At 41.6% G+C, this 17,899-nt stretch overlaps 1 protein-coding gene across 1 annotated transcript; it reads left to right on the forward strand.

Moving 5' to 3' along the window:
• Window positions 1-9,243: 9,243 nt before the first annotated feature.
• Window positions 9,244-11,304, forward strand: LCMT2 (leucine carboxyl methyltransferase 2). The gene has a single exon (XM_007935322.1). It carries the CDS (start codon window positions 9,244-9,246, stop codon window positions 11,302-11,304), a length of 2,061 nt encoding a protein of 686 aa, XP_007933513.1.
• The last annotated feature ends 6,595 nt before the right edge of the window (window positions 11,305-17,899 follow it).

The following is a 17,899-nucleotide window of genomic DNA, read 5'->3' on the forward strand; positions in this document are numbered from 1 at the left end:
TTTCCCTTTTCTTTGTTGAAGAGGGTCTTTGCAATCCTTCTGCCTAGTCCGCCATCTTGCCGGAACTCCAAGATCCCCTTTTCTGCCTCCAAACACCAAACTCACTGCCATCAAGCTGAATTCAACCCATAGTGACCCCCTTTGGGTTTCTGAGGTGGTAAATCTTTATGGAAGTAGACTGCCCAGTCTTCCTTCCTCAGAATGGCTGATGAGTTTGAACTGCCAACCTTCTGGTTAGCAGTCAAATGCCTTAGACACTATGCCACCAGAGCTCCTTTTTTCTGCCTCTCAAAACTAAACTGCTGTTGAGTTGACTGCTACTGCCATCGAGTTGACTGCTACTCACAGCCACCCCTCCTTGGGTTTCTGAGGCAGTATCCCTACAGAAATAGATTGCCCAACCTTCCTTCTGAGGAGTGGCTGGTGGTTTGAACTGCCTGCCTTCTGGTTAGCAGTCAAGTGCCTTAGGCATGACGCTACCAGAGCTCCTTTTCTGACTCTAGGAGGGCATTTTAAGCCTGGCACAATGACAAAACTGACCAATCCCTGCATTAGGGTCTTATATGCCTTATTTGCATGGCCTCACCCCCACAAGGGTGCCATGTACATTATTTACATCATTAGCAAGCTATCCAATCCCCCTGGTGGGCCACAAGCGCATCACATTTGTATAGTTCTGCCTAGTAATTTGGTGGGAGTCACATAGACCACGGCTGAAAGAGCCATACCAAGTAATTCACTGCACCACAACAGGGTAGCTGAAAGGATGGAAAAAGTCATTTAAATGCCTCTCTTCTATGCCTCCATATGATCCAGTGACTACCTCTAAGTCAGCACTTTGCCACATTGTATCTCAATCACTCATTTACTTGTCTTTCTCCCTCTCCAGACTAGACTATACACATTTTCTTTTTTTTCAGACTATATACTTCTTGAGAATAGGGTCTGTGGATTATTGTACTTCTCCGGACCTAGCACAGTGCTGAGCACACTGAGGATGATAAATAAGTCTGAATTTCCCTCCACCTCTGAAATGTCTGAAGGTCACATACAAATTAAGATGAAATTCCAAATGAAATTTGGATTTTCAAAGTAGTCACCTTGATCCCTAGATTCTTAAACAGTGACAATGATGTTGACAAGAAGAGTAGTTTCTACATATTCAGAGCCCAAGAGGTATGTGGTAAGCATTATTAATATATTATCTTTAATTTTTACAATAACCTGGAAATTATCTAAATGCTAAATGTCCATCAGGAGAGTGCTGTTGTCTGCATCTGTAAAGATTAAAAAAAAAAAAACCAACCAAACTTACTGCCGTCGCACTGATTCCAACTCATAGAGACCCCCATTGGGTTTCCCAGGCAGTACATCTTTATGTAAGTAGATTGCCCCATCTTCCTTCCACGGAGCAGCTAGTGAGTTTGAACGGCCAACCTTCTGGTTAGCAGTCAAATGCCTTAGTCATTATACCACCAGAGCTCCTTTCTATAAAGATTAAACCAAACAAAACTAAACTCACTGCCATCAAGTCAGATAGCAACTCTCCTTGGGTTTCCAAGGCAGTATCTACAGAACCAGATTGCCCAACAATCATTCTGAGGAGTGGCTGGTGGGTTTGAATCGTCAGCCCTCTGGTTAGCAGTCAAATGCCTCAGGCACTACGCCACCAGAACTCCCTCTATAAAGATTACAGCCTTAGAAATCCTCTAAGGTAGTTCTACTCTGTCCTATAAGGTCCCTATGAGTCAGGATTGACTCCACAGCAGTGGGTTTAGAGTACTGTTGAATCAATTCATTTTATTTCTAAGTAAGTATCTTATTATGACTATATGGAGAGATTTTTGATATAGCATTACTTTCAAAAAGTAAGTTGTAGTACATATTATTTAGAAAGATGATATTTATAAACATTTACGTAAACAAACACATATATACACACAGAGATCTATTTATTTATTTATATCTAAAAACAAGGAGCCCTTATGGCACAACAGATAAGTGCTCACCTGCCAACCAAAAGGTTGGCAGTTCAAATCCACCCAGCAGCTCTGTGGGAGAAAGACCTGAATCTGCTTCTATAAAGGTGATAGCCAGGAACACTCCATGGGGCAGTTCTACTCTGTCACAGTGGGTTGCTATAAGTCGGATTCGACCATGACAGCAACCAACGACGACACATCTAAAACACATATGAAAGGCTATACAGAAAACTATTACCACTAGACAGTAGGTTAAAATGGAAAAGGTCAGGGTAGAGTATTTTAATTTTACTTTTTACCTTCTATGCTTTTGTGGAATTTGAAGGTTTTACAACAAAACATTTAATACTTCATTACTTTTATAATAGTAATAAAATGCTTACAAAATAGCTTTATTATTACAAATTAGGAAGGAGAAGAACTTTTATATTTAGACAAAAGAATGAAAACCTAAAAAAGCACTTAGGCCATTTAACTTATCAGGCTTTGAACAAAAACTAACAGGTGGCCAGGTTTGCACACTAGGATGCTTAATTTATTTTGTGCCACACTCAAACTACCCTATAGATCAATCCATTAACTAGGTGTGGGTACCATGCAGTGAATTACTTAATATGGCCCTTCTAACCTAGTCTTTGTGACTTCCACACACTGTATAGAGTAGTGGGGACTTAGGTTGAAAACTGGACCCCCACCTAGAACCTTCAGTTTTCCATTGGATGCATCAAAGCAGGAAAAGTCAATTCCCATCAGAAGAACCTCCTTCCAAGACTGGAAGTTAAAGGGAGCCAGTGATCAGACACCGTGGTATGCTCACTTGAGGTGCCCACCTGGGCAATGCAGCTTACAGACTGAGACAGACTTGGAATAAGGAAGAGGCCATCCGCTTCACAAAGAATTGGCCTGGGAAAACCTTATGAATAGCAGAGCAACACTATCTGACACATTACTGTGCAACTTTATGAACAGCCTGGAAACACTGTCCGATACAGTGCTGGAGGACGAGCCCCTTAGGTCAGAAGGCTCTCAAATTACAACTGGGAAAGAGCTGCATCATCAGAGTAGAACCAACCTTAATGATATGCATAAAGTAAAGCTTTCAAGACCTCCATTTGCTGACGTGGCACGACTCAAATTGAGCAGAAACAGCTGTAAACATCCATTAATAATAGGAACATGGAATGTACCAAGTATGAATCAAGGAAAATTGGAAGTTGTCAAAAATGAAATGAAATGCATAAAGATTGATATCCTAGGCATTAGTAAGCTGAAATGGACCAGTTTTGGCCATTGTGAATCAGACAACCATATGATCTACTATGCCAGGAAGGACAAATTGAAGAGGAATGGTGTGGCATTCATCATCACAAAGGATGTTTCAAGATCTGTCATGAAGTACAATGCTGTCAGTGATGGATAATATCCATACACCTACAAGGAAGACCAGTTAATACGACTATCATTCAAATTTATGCACCAACCACCAAAGCAAAAGATGAGGAAATTGAAGATTTTTATCAACTTCTGCAGTCTGAAATTGACCAAATGTGCAATTAAGATGTGTTAATTATCACTAGTGACTGTAATGCAAAAATTGGAAACAAAGAAGAATCACCAGTAGTTGGAAAATTTGGCCTTGGTGACAGAAATAACACTGGAGATCGCATGATAGAATTTTGCAAAACCAACAGCTTATTCATTGAAAATACATTTTTTCAACAACACAAATGGCGGCTATACATGTGGACTTCGCCAGATGGAATACACAGGAATCAGACTGACCACATTTGTGACAAGAGGCAATGGAAAAGCTCAGTATCTTCAGTCAAAACAAGGCCATGAGCTGCTTGTGGAACAGACCATCAATTGCTCATATCAAAGTTCAACTTGAAGTTGAAGACAATTAAAACAAGTCCACAAGAGCCAAAATATGACCTTGAATGTATCCCTCCTGAATTTAGAGACCATCTAAAGAACAAATTTGAACTACTGAACTTCAATGACTGAAAACCAGAAGAACTGTGGGATGACATCAAGAACATCAGGCATGAAGAAAGCAAGAGGTCATTAAAAAGATGAGAAAGGAAGATCAAAATGTCAGAAGAAATGACAAGATAAAAGAGCTGAACAGAAGATTTCAAAGAGCAGTTCGAGCAGACAAAGCCAATTACTATAATGAAATGTGCAGACCTGGAGTTAGAACACCAAAAGGGAAGAACATGCTCGGCATTTCTCAACCTGAAAGAACTGAGGAAAAAATGTAAGCCTCAAGTTGCAATACTGAAAGATTCTATGGGCAAAATATTGAATGATGCAGGAACCATCAAAAGAAGATGGAAGGAAAACACAATACCAAAAAGAACTGGTCAATGTTCATCCCTTTCAGGAGGTGGCTTATGATCAAGAACCAATGGTATTGAAGGAAGAAGTCAAAGCTGCACTGAAGGAATTGGCAAAGAACAAGGCTCCAGGAATTGATGGAATACCTATTTAGATGTTTCAACAAACTGATGCCGCACTGGAGGCACTCACTTGGTTATGCCAAGAGATTTGGAAGACAGCTACTTAGCCAACTGACTGAAAGAGATCCGTATTTGTACCCATTCCAAAGAAAGGTGGTCCCAGAGAACATGAAATTATTGAATAGTATCATTAATATTGCACCAAAGTAAAATCTTACTGAAGATAATTCAAAAACGGGTGCAGCAGTATATCAACAGAGAACTTCCAGAGATGCAGGCTGGATTCAGAAGAGGACATGGAACAAGGGATATCATTGCTGATATCAGATAGATCTTGACTCAAAACAAAGAATACCAGAAAGATATTTACTTGTGTTTTATTGACTATGCAAAAGCATTTGATTGTGTGGCTCATAACAAGCTGTAGGTAACATTGAGCAGAATGGGAATTCCAGAACACTTAATTGTACTCATGAGGAACCTGTACATAGACCAGGAGGCTGTCATTCAAAAAGAACAAGGGGACACTGCATGGTTTAAAATCAAGAAGGGAGTGCGTCAGGGTTGTAACCTTTCCCCATACTTTATTCAGTCTATATTCTGAGTGCTAAAAGGGCAAGGAGGCCACATGTTCTGACCTCCTCTAATCCCACAAGAGGAAGACAGAATTACCATCAATAGCCCAAGGCCTATTCCTTTGAGGCCGGACATACTGCCTCCCTCCAGTCCTTTCTCCAACCATTCCTCCCAAAGCACCCACCACCTCACTCCTGGGTTCGCTAATTCGCTGCAGTGGCCACACAGAACTCACGGACTACGGGGTTTATTAGGGAAGCACCAGGCTACAACTCAAGTTCAGGAAGAACGCTCAGTCTCTCTCCCAGCCCACCATCCCTCAGCCAACAGTCTCTCACAGTCTCTCTCCCAGCAGTGTGTGTCCCTCGGTGTCTCACTCAGCAATGCGAATCTCTTGTCTCATTCCCAGCAGCACGTGTCTCTTTCAGGAGCGCGTGTCTCTTGCAGCAGCACATCTTCCTCAACCAGCAGCCAGAGAGAGTTCTGCCTCCAGGAGGCCTCCTTTTGAGCTTGGCAGAATGGCCAAACCAACCAATCATAACAACAGAATTCTAAGCACCTAAGAGTGAGCCTCCCATAACACTGCGTTGTGCCATGCCCAACAGAAATAACCCGGGTGGATAACATTTACAATCAGGAGCTCCTCAGTTGCTCATTGCACCACTGAGTTTATAATGACTTATGGGTAGAAAAGCCATACTAAGTAATTTACTACACTGCACTGAGCAAATAATCTGAGAAGCTGGACTACATAAAGAAGAACGTGGCATCAAGATTGGAGAAAGAATCATTAACAACCTGTGATATGCTGATGACACAACTTTTCTTGCTGAAAGTGAGGATGACTTGAAGCATTTACTGATGAAGACTGAAGACTACAGTCTGCAGTATGGATTACATCTCAACATAAAGAAAACAAAAATCCTCACAACTGGACCTATAAGCAGCATCACGATAAATGGAGAAAAGATTGAAGCTATCAAAGACTTCACATTGCTTGGTTCTATCATCGATGCCAAAGGAAGCAGCCGTCAGGACATCAGACAATGTATAGCATGGGGCAAGTTGGCTCCAAAGGACCTCTTTCAAATGCTGAGGAGCAAAGATGTCTCTATGAGGACCCACAACTACATGAGCCATTTCCTTCATGGTTCATGAGTTCTTTGAGGCACTGCGGCAAATTACAGAACCCAAAGACAAGAGGGAGAGTACTGAGGGGAGGAAGAACAGTTGATGTCAGAGAAGATGGAGTAGTTAAACAGTTTGGAAAAGTTGGACATTTGGGACAACTTTAACCTCTGCCTCACAGGAACCAGCTTTGTGCTGATCCCTTTAAAATAAATCATTTGTTCAGTGAGTAAACTTACTGACCCACCTGGCAACAATGTTGATCTATGGAAATTTGAAGGTCACTACAACATACAATATTTACACTGTAAAAAAAAAAAAAAAAAAAAAACACAACAAAACTGCTGTTTCACTGATCCTTGCCTAAAATGCTGCTACCAACAATACCATACCCTGGCAAATTCAGTCTTCATGGGCCAGGTCTGGCCTAGGCCAGAAGCAGCAGCTGGGTTGGGAAGAGGTCATAAGGCAAAAACACTGAGTTAAGATCCTTCTACATTTTATCAAGTTATAATAGGGCCAGAACCAAGTCTCCTGTCTCCCATGAACCTTTAATGCAAAAAACAAAAAAGGACAGAGAATAATAAAATTATTTGTTACTATTTACTGAATGCTTACTATGAGTCAGCCATTGTGCTGAGTGCCTTAGATGGTTATTTCACTTACTCTTCAAAGCAACCCAGATGTTATTACCTCCATTTTAAGAATAAACTTGATAAGTGTTCTCAAGTTTATTTTCAACTCATAGTGGACCATGTGACAGAGCAGAACTGCCCCATAGGGCAGGTAGGCTGTAAAAAAATTTTTTTGGGGGGGGCTTTAATCTTTACAGGAGCAAATAACCAGGTTTCTCCTGGAGAGCTGCCAACTTTTTGGCTGGCAGCCAAGTGCTTAACCACTGTACCACCAGGGCTCCTTTAACGATAAAGATTTTAAAAAACAGAAATCAATCAAAAGGCACCCAAATCATAAATTTTGTTCCATGCCCTTTCTTCTTGACTCACTTTTCTTGATATACTCTTTATGGAAAAAAAAAAAAAAAAAGTAATTATTTCCAACGTGCGATCTACATTTTACTGGCCTGATATTTTAAAAAACGAAACAAAACTCCTTATTATATATCACTCTAATGTGTATGTGACAATGTGTATACGCACGGACACACACACGTAATATTTGTAAGTCTTTTTTTTGGTCCCTCTTTGGTCAACTCTGGGATACCTCACAAAGCAGGATTAGTCCCTTTATTTAGTTTTTAATTTTTTATTTTTGCATTGTTCCCTCCTCTCCCCTTAGTCCCTTCATTTTAGAGATGAAGATCCCGAGGCCCAGAAAGCTTAGGTGAGTCCTTCTCCCATTCCTTTCAAAGGCCACTCCAAAAGTCCTCAGGTCCTCCACCAGATCCAAGCCTCTTACACTGAATTAACAACCCTGCTGTCTACAGAGAAAACAGAAGCTATCAGACATGAATTTCCTCTACTTCTCTCGGCTCTCCCCAAACTTACCTTCATTCATATTCTTTCTTTCCCAACGAGCCAGAGGAAAAGCCTTCATTCTTCTAACCCAAAGACAAATTTAAGCCCAGGAGCCCATTCCTCCCCCAGTTATCTTCTCACTTTTCTGTTCCTTCAACCTCTCCCTCTCCACCGGCTGATTTCCCTTAAATCCATGTACAGCATTTGGTTTTATCTGGAAACAAAATGTAAAACCCTTTCTTTATTCCACATTCTTCTTTAGCTACAACTGTTTTCCTTCTGAGCTAAACTCTTTGAAAGCATAATGTACATCAGATGTCATTAACTCATCTATTCACTGAAACATGTATTCTGCTCTCATTGCTCCACAGAAATTGCTCTCCATGAGGTTATTAATGAACTCTCAAATACCAAATCTAAAAGACACCCTCAACGATCAAACTTTCATTCTCACCAAAACGTTTCCTTGAGCTCCAGTATCCAAATCCAAATCAGCTGGACTCCAAAACTCATGCTTTCAATCATTAATCACTGTAAATTCAATCATTAATCACTGTAAGTTACCCATACCTGAAGTCATCCTGATTTTCTTCTCTACTGACTGGGCCCACAGCCAATCAGTCCTGAAACCCAATTAATAAATCTCCTAAATATCTCTTGAATCAGTTCCTACTGGTGCTGATTTCCAGGCACCTAAGTTAGAAACTTGTTTATCTTTAACCTCGACTTGGATTTCTCCCTTAAACACACACATATACACTCCAATGACAGCTACGGGTTTAGCCCACATCACGTAGAATAATCACCTCTTCCACGACTTCCCTTTCCACACATACATTCAACACTTTAGAAGCACAGAATTTTCAAAGCTGAGGCGAGTGTCCTTTTACAGAGGAGAAACAGAGCCGAACCTATTATTCATTATCAGCCTAGCACAGGGCCAGGAACACATGGGCATCGATATACTTGACTACGGTAAAGCACCTACTAGCTAAGCTACAACTTCTCTAAAGGACAGTTTCTTCACTTTGCGCTTGGCCTCACAGATTTAAATTTGAAAATTTGTTTTCAAATTTAAACGGGATTTCTTTTGTAAAGATGAGCGCGCTAAGTTAGTTACATCTGAGGAACATCCCTTTGTTTTCCTGCCCAACAGCGACCGGGATGCAGACCCTGCTTTGCCTATCAAAGATTCAACACAGACACTGCTGTCCAAGGAGGTCAGGTCGTCAGTACTCACTCACCTCTTAAAAGATTTTTCACCAGGTAACTATGAAGACCTAGGTAAATTTTCCTTTCAGGCTGAGAAATGACAACCTGTGTCCCCCTAACACAGTCTACGTGACCACAGTAAGAGGTAGCAGGTTGCCCTCTCGGGGAAATGTAGTCCCCAACAATCAATGACAATGCTATTAAAGTCGAATTTCAGCACAAACTCCACACGCCTCGATTCCCATTTCCGAGGCTCGCTCTTCACGGAAGTGACGCACGCTTCGCCGCGGAAGGGGGAGTCACGGCAGAGGGCGGCTTTTGCGTACGGAAATACGCGAGCTGGGAATGTACGAATGAAAAAGTAACTTGTAACCGTTACAGATCGCCGTTCCTGAGTCTCTCCTGGCCATGGGCCCGCGGAACCGCGAGCGTCGAGCCGGGGCGGTACAGAACACCAACGACAGCAGCGCCCTCAGTAAGAGTTCCCTGGCTGCACGCGGGTACGTGCACGACACTTTTGCTGCGTTATTAGTCCCGGGGGCCGCGCGCCGTGCGCCGCTCATCCACCGCGGTTACTACGTCCGCGCACGCACAGTGCGGCACTGCGTGCGCGCCTTCTTGGAACAGACGTGCGCGCTCCCCACATCGCCATGCGCGCAGATCTTGTCCTTAGGCGCGGGCTCGGACTCGCTGTATTTTCGCCTCAAATCTGCGGGTCGCCTGACTCGAGTTGCGGTTTGGGAGGTGGATTTTCCAGACGTAGCGCAGCGCAAAGGAGAGAGGATTCGCGATACGCCGGAATTGTGCGCGTTAACCGGGCCTTTCCAGAAAGGGGTGTACGCGTCCGCGTCAGTCTTTGAGAGTTTGGACTACCGCATCCTAGGCGTGGACCTTAGGCAGCTCCAGCGATTGGACGAGGTCCTTGCTGCCACAGGCCTTAACGCGGCCATACCCACTTTGCTCCTAGCAGAGGTCGTGCTAACCTACCTTGAGCCTGAGAGTGCCGCAGCCCTCATCGCCTGGGCAGCCCGGCGTTTTACTAATGCCCTTTTCGTGATCTACGAACAGATGAAGCCACATGATGCCTTTGGCCAATTCATGCAGCAACATTTTCGGCAGCTGAATTCTCCTCTTCATGGCCTGGAGAGCTTTCCCGACGTGGAGGCTCAGCGGCGCCGTTTCCTTCAAGCCGGCTGGACAGCTTGCAGTGCCATGGACATGAATGAATTCTATCGCAGCTTTGTCCCCGCAGAAGAACGCTGGAGGATAGAAAATCTTGAACCCTTCGATGAATTTGAGGAGTGGCATCTGAAGTGTGCCCACTATTTCATTCTGGTAGCTTCTAAGGGAGATAACCTCTCCCAAACCCTGGTATTGCCACCCACAGAAACGTTTACTTGGGTAAATCCTCCTTCCCCTTCAGGGGTCTTCCCTGTCAGTGTAGTCCTGAGTGATAGCCAGGGCCCTAGCCTTAAGAGATATGGCCATGCCTCTACCCTCTTGAGCCCTGGCATTATTCTCAGTGCTGGAGGTTTTGGAGAGCAGGAGGGGCAGCACTGCCGAGTGAGCAAGTTTCACTTGCTTTTAAAATATTGTGAGTTTGGGTGGAAAGGCAGCCAGATACGCAGTTGGGAGGCTGGAGCCAAGTGGGATGGACGCCTTTATCACACCATGACAAGACTTTCAAACACTCAGGTTCTGGTTCTAGGAGGGAGATTGTCCCCAGTGACTCCAGCCTTGGGAATTCTCCAACTTTGTTTTTGTAAGAGAGAGGATGATAGTACTCAGGATCTGAAAGTGACAGTAACAAAGGCTGGCCCAGAAGAAGATTCCACTTTGTCACGTTGGCGGCATTCAGCAACAGAAGTGTCCTATCAAAATCGGAAATACTTGTTTGTGTATGGAGGTCGAAGTGTGATGGAACCTGTACTAAATGACTGGCATTTCCTACATGTGGGAACAATGGCTTGGGTCAAGATCCCTGTAGTAGGGGATCCACCTAAAGCTAGGCATTCCCACAGTGCCTGCAGTTGGCAAGGAGGAGCCCTTTTGGCTGGAGGTCTGGGGGCTTCTGAGGAGCCATTGGGCTCTGTACTCTTTCTGAAACCAATCTCTTGTGGATTTATTTGGGAAACAGTGGAGTTCCAGCCTCCTATTACCCCAAGATATTCCCACACAGCTCATGTGCTCAATGGGAAGCTTCTATTAGTTGGCGGGGTCTGGATACATTCTTCCTCAATTCCTGGAGTGACTGTCATTGATTTGACCACAGGACTGAGCTCTGAGTATCAGATTGACACAACAAGTATTCCATGGCCATTAATGCTACACAACCATACCAGCATCCTTCTTCCTGAAGAGCAGCAGCTTCTGCTCCTTGGAGGTGGTGGGAACTGTTTTTCCTTTGGCACCTACTTCAACCCTTGTACATTGACATTAGATCTTTCTTCCTTGAGTACTGAGCAGTAAGCACTAAAGTAGATAATAAAGATTTCCACAAATAATATTTAACCATGCTGAAGATAAATTGGAGCTTTGCTGGCACAGTATAAAGCATTTGACTGCTAACCTAAAGATCAGTGGTTCAAACCCACAACTGCTCTGTGGGAGGAAGATGAGGCAGTTTACTTCTGTAAAGATCTATAGCCTTGGAAACCCAGTGGAGGTTGCTATTAGTTAGAATCAACTCAATGGCAGTGGGTTTTGTAGAAAAATCTACTGGTTTTTTTTTTTTTTTTTTTCCTTAGTATTAGTGCTTAAAGTGATAGTTTGTTGTTAAAACACATGCAAATAATCAGATTGTAAAATAAAAAGTCCTATATAAAGACAGTGGCCATACTTGCCTAGAGTAGGAACTGGTCATATAGTCCTACATTATTAGGCTTTGGATTCATGGACCCAGTTTATTGGTCCTCTTCCCATTTTCCAATTGACATTTATCCATTTATTACATTAAAATGGCCTTTAGCCTAAAATAAAATTTTCCTATCCTAGGCTTTGTGATTTGAGATGGTACCTTGAAAAAAGTTTCACACAGATCATTGAAAGATATAATATGGTTGTTGTTGTTATTGTTATGTGCCATCAAGTCAGACCTGACTCATAGCGACCCCTCCTTGGGTTTCTGAGGCAATATCACTACAGAAGTAGGTTGCCCCCTCTTCTTTCCAAGGAGTGGCTGGTGAGTTTGAACCGCCAGCCTTCTGGTTAGCAGTCAAATGCCTTAAGCACTACGCCACCAGAGCTCCCATATGGTTAAGAGATGAAAAGTTGAATATAGTTGAAGGGACATGGTATTGGTCTAAAACTATATATGAAACCTAAAATGAATGCAGTTGCAGTTTAATTAAAGCAAATGCTGTTCAGTGGAGAACTCCAGGTTAGCTTTAACAAGAAACATTTGTAGGGCTTTATTGAAAAACATGCTTTTGATACATCTCTTGCCACTTGTTCCACATTTATTTAGATTTATAAGTGTCAATAAATCAAACATTTGATGCATTAACTCATTTTGTGCATGGTATAATATTTTGTTCTGGATTCTGTTCTCCATCTTTCTCCACCATTCTGTGCCTCCAGAGGCTGACCTTTATGGACTACAACAGTAAGCTCTCCTCTTAGTTTCTGGTTGAGTTCCATCAGTTGGAGACACCAAGAAAGATGGGAGGACAGGAAGAGGGAGTTGGTATTATTCTCAACTCTTCCCCTGCCAGTCTCATTTGGCAGGGACTGCAATTAGTGCCTAAGGCACTTGACTGCTAACCAGAAGGCTGGTGGTTCAAACCCATCAGCCACTCCTCAGAAGGAAGGTCGGGCAATCTACTTCCATAGTGATACTGCCTCGGAAACCCAAGGAGGGGTGGCTAAGAGTCGGGCCAACTCTACGGCACATGACAACAACAACAAGCAATTTATCAAAGGACATAGATCCTGTCATGTAGCTGCCTCTTACAAGCTGTAACTATAGCTCTAATCCTATACCTCTCTGGTCTCTAGTAACTTTTTTCTCTCCATGCTATTCAGGCCTGGAGTAATAATGACTCTGCTAGACTTGAACTGCGCTGTACAGTAGCCACATTAGCCATTAGGCACATGTGGCTATTTCAATTAACTACAATTAAATGAAATTAAGAATTCAGTGGCTTAGTCATAATAAGCACATTTCAAGTGCTCACATGTAACTGCCTTATTAGACAATATAGATGTAGAATATGTTTGTCATTGCAGAAAAATCTATTGGTTACCATTGAGGTATTTCATCATCTCAACCTGGTTTACCTTAACCCTGCCCACACCTTTTAACCTGGCACATACACAAAGTATCTTCATTAAGTTCTTCTCAGTTACCTTCTTTCAATGGACCATTTGTTTCCTGGTGGGTTATGGGATCCATGAAATAGCAGTTCATCCTTACAAATTTTGAACCTTACTTTGTGATCTAAATTGTACATACCTTGTGAAAGTCACATGTTTCAAAAGGTAGTGTCTTTGGTGGTACTAAGTGAACCACCTTAGTATTTCTTGTTAGTCTCCAATCTTTGAAACCTTGAAGAATTGTATCTTGAGATTCTACAAGTACTTAAATGATTGTTAACTATCAATATTAACATCTTGATGGACTTAGTATGGCAGAAAATCCTTTTTCTCTAAATATTAATAACTGTTTTCCTATAAATGAAGGAGCCATGGTGGCACAGTGGTTAAGCTCTCAGCTGCTAACTGAAAGGTCAGGAGTTTGAACCCACTAATCACAATGAGGGGAGCTCTGGTAGCATAGTGCCTAAGGCACTTGACTGCTAATCAGAAGGCTGGTGGCTCAAACCCACCAGCCACTCCTGGGAAGGAAGGTTGGGCAATCTACTTCTGTAGTGATACTGCCTCGGAAACCCAAGGAGGGGTTGCTATGAGTCGGGTCCGATTTGATGGCATGTAACAACAACAATCACTATGAGTGAGAAAAGACCTTGTGATCTTCTCCCGTAAATATTTACGGCCTACAAAACCCTATGGGGCAGTTCTGCTCTGTCTTATAAGGTGCCTATGAGTTGGAATTGACCCAACAGCACATAACACCATGAATAAATGAATGTGAATACAAAAACTGAATAGCAAACAAATCTAAGTATAAGGAGAAAGCATGTTGCTTCTTAGATGAAGGCTCCCAAGAGAAAATAAGCTGCATAAAGAGTTATGGTCTGATTTTTGTTTCCCTGAGACTCCACAAGAGCCTCTTCTGGGAAAGTCCTTGATGGTGGCTATGAATGAGTCCTGGGAAGCAAAAGGCTTACAGATCTGGGCTTACAGATCTGGTGAGACTATAAGTGGGTCAGGTACTAGAAAACTGGCGGGAATATTATCAGAGGGAATAGGCTGCTCTGAGTTTTCTGTTTTGAAGTTCTTCAGAGCCTACCTGTAGCTTTCAGAAGCAGATCAAAATAGAACACTATGATGAAATGAGTTTTCTCAACTCTGTAGTAGTTAGTACCAGAATTCGATTCTAGGTCTGGCTCCAAATCTCAGGGTACTTCTTCATTTATACTACCTTTTAGATAATGCCATCAACCATTATTATTCCATGGTTTTGGAGGGGAAAAAAAGATGGTGGTGTGGAGCTTGTCAAGAGAATGTGGATGTGCAGGGTGGCTATTCTTTTAAGCCCTGCCCAGTATGGCACATTGTGAGTAATTGAGCTTGTTCTTCCCAGAGAAATTATCCAGATTTTCTGTAAGTGATTACCAGATTAAGCATGCCCTCCACCTCTAATTCTATATATTCATCATGCTCAGTTAAGGAATTATTCATCTCTCAAACTCTGCTCATTAGAACACTTAGGAGTTTGTCAGCAACATTTACTGTGTGCTTTTGGAGCAGCACTCTGTGTGGACTAGTGCTGGATAATAGCTTTGCTACAGTAATCCTTAGCAGTTAGAGATGTGGGCCAGGTTGGGAACTGAAATTTGTCAATAATCTTTGCTTCTCTATAGCACCTCTGAATATTTTTGTTCTAAAATTCTAATATGGAGTTCTCAGGTAGCAATGAGAGTTAAGGAGTATGATTTTATGCTTGAATGCCCATTTTTCATCTTTCTGCAGATTTAATCTTCCTCAGTGATGTCAGGGAGTTGTCATGTATCATATGTGTCCCAGTGCCCACGCATTTCTTTGGTCTTTTCTTTCAGTGACCTCAGACCTTGAAGTCCTGGTTCATTCCATATGCATTTTATGATTCCAAACCCAACCTCAAGGAACCCATACCTACTCTGGGGTCTATCCCACATGACATCCACTGGAAAATAATCATATGGCAGCCCAAAATGTAACTGACAAGTCTGGAAATGCTGAACTAAGGGAAGTAGCCATGGTTAAGCTTTGTCTCTCATTCTAAGAGAGTAGTAGTGGTAGCCTATGCTCTTTGGAGAGATTGGTGAGTAAGAGAAGAATGGGTTACTAAGGTGGGTTCTTAAGCATAGGGACCAATACTGTCCAATAATGTCTGGTTTGACAAAACTGCAAAGAGCCTTTTGATTGCAATAAAGAAGGGGTCATGAAGTACCATTAAGCTGGCATGTTAGGCCATGAATCCTGGCTAACCAATTTGGACTTGATGTCTAAGGAAAAAAAGAGAATTTGTAGAGCAGAAATTATGAAATTTGTAACCAGCTCTAGAGTAGTCTGAGATTTTCTTGGATGTCAATAATTATTGGCAAACAAAGGAGTTCTGTAATTCCAAAGTTTAGTTATAAGAAGATTTATTTGTCTTCGATAATGACATAAAGGCACTTAGTTGGGAAGAGGCAGTTTTTTGACTGAGAAATGGAATTTTGTCTGATTCATCTCTCTATTTCTCCAATACGTTTAGTGCTCAATAAATACTTGTTGAATGGAGGGACGTTCTGGCACTCAAATACATTTTATTTGAACGTGGTGCCTACCAGGCACAAACGAATTTCACTTTTCTGGGGCGAGGGTGGGGAGATGTTAAAGTTTTGGAGACTCCTGTTTAGGAGTCTTTTATATTCAACTTCCTTGACCTGGGTAAAGGTGGTAGACTTTCTGGTGCCACTCCTAGCTTTATGGAGTAGTTCTGAATCTGCTCCTTGATTGCAATTTGCAGCTGATCTTCATCCCCTTTGCTCAACAATGGACCATGATTGCCCCATATCCTTTGGAGATGAAATGGGTTAACTTTGCCAAAAGGCTAATTTGAGGGAGTAGGAACATGCAATTAAATATGCTTATGAGCACATATACACAGGATCTTCCTAAGGTGTTGTGATGCTTCACTGGGCATGACTTGGTATATAACTCAACACAAATCTAACAGAGGGAGAGGAAAGACCTTGCCTTAATTTTTATGTGAAATGTCTTTTGCCACCTAATTGGCAGACTAAGGCTAGGATATAAATTGTAATAGGAATGATTTGTAGGCTATTAAATCACTTCTTGCTTTTCTCATGCCCTAGTCATTGCCCACATTTTAAAGCTTTTCATTAGAGCCCCTACCTCTGATCCATATTTAGATTTATTGTTTCAGAATAAGTTAGCAAAAGTGACTGAAGTAATATCTAAGAGGACAAAATAAAACAACTTTGTTATTCCTCTACCTGATCCCCCACAAAATTTTCAATTATAAAGGCAGAGTTGGGAGCTCTGGTAGCATAGTGCCTAAGGCGCTTGACTGCTAACCAGAAGGCTGGCGGTTCAAACCCACCAGCCACTCCTCGGAAGGAAGGTTGGGCAATCCTACTTCCGTAGTGATACTGCCTCGGAAACCGAAGGAGGGGTCGCTATGAGTCGGGGCCGACTCGACGGCACATAACAACAACAACAACAGACCCCACTCCACCAAATTTATATGTGAACAACTGAGTCCAACCATTACCTGTGGGCAGCAAGTAATATTTTTATTTCCAGTGTATGACCCATAGTAAATACTCAAAATATTTGTCAAATGAAAGGATATATGGTTAATTTTGGCTAAAATAGTAATAAATTAATAATTATAATATTTAAATCAAGATTACTACAAGAAAATAAAAATATAAAGTTATAGTAATTAAAATAGTTTGGTGTTGGTACTAGAGCAGATCAAAAGACCAATGGAACAATGAATTCAAAAGCAGATACACGTATAATATGGGATTTTAGTATATGACAAAGCTGATATTTCAAATTTGTGGGGAAAAGCTGGACTATTCAAGAACAACCTGGCTAATCATTTGTGAAAAAGTGATGTTAGCTCCCTATTTCCCTATTCACAAACATACATTCCAGATAGATTAAAGACTAGACCCAAACTTGAAAAAAAAAAAAAAAAACCTAAATTATATGAACATTAGAAAAATTATAAAAGAATATTTATAATTTTGGTGGTAAGATAGGTCTTAAAACAAACACACACACAAACAAAATCCATAAAGAAAAACCTGATACATTCAACTATATTTATACCAGGCACAAACAAATTTCACTTTTCTGGGATAAGGGTGGGGAGATGTTATAGTTTTAAAGACTCCTGCTTAGAAGTCTTTTACATTCTACTTCTGGAAAACAAGAAAATATATTAAAATATTAAATGATTAGTGATCAACTAATCTTTTAGATTATGATTCTTCTCTGACTAAGAGAAATAGTCTACAGCGAGGTATTTCTCACCTCCCTGGGCCAAATTGTAGGGAAATGTTTTGGGTTCTTCTACCTTTTTCATTCAGTCTCTAGAATTAGGTTGCATAGGTCTCATCCCTCTATTTCACAATACCAGAATCTTAGATATGTTAAGAACAGAGAATGGAACTTTTGATTGAAGCTATCCATTCATTTATTCATCCATTGAATATTTAAGTGTTCTAAGAGGGACATATCAGTGAACAAAATAGTCACTTGTGGAACTTACATCCTAGCAGGGGGCTAAGAAATTAAAATATCAACATAACTAATAAGTACATTCATATGTTGTTGTTTTGTGCCATTGAGTCGGCCCCAACTCATAGTGACCCCTCCTTGGGTTTCCAAGGCAGTATCACTATGGAAGTAGATTGCCCAAACTTCCTTCCGAGGAGTGGCT

Source organism: Orycteropus afer, unplaced genomic scaffold, assembly GCF_000298275.1.
Source record: "Orycteropus afer afer isolate SDZICR_OR568_19922 unplaced genomic scaffold, OryAfe1.0 scaffold00026, whole genome shotgun sequence".
In the NCBI taxonomy this organism is placed as follows: domain Eukaryota; kingdom Metazoa; phylum Chordata; class Mammalia; order Tubulidentata; family Orycteropodidae; genus Orycteropus; species Orycteropus afer.

What these genes read in the sequence shown, in the direction of transcription:
- LCMT2 (XM_007935322.1), top strand. Translation starts at nt 9,244, where the DNA reads ATGGGCCCGCGGAACCGCGAGCGTCGAGCCGGGGCGGTACAGAACACC.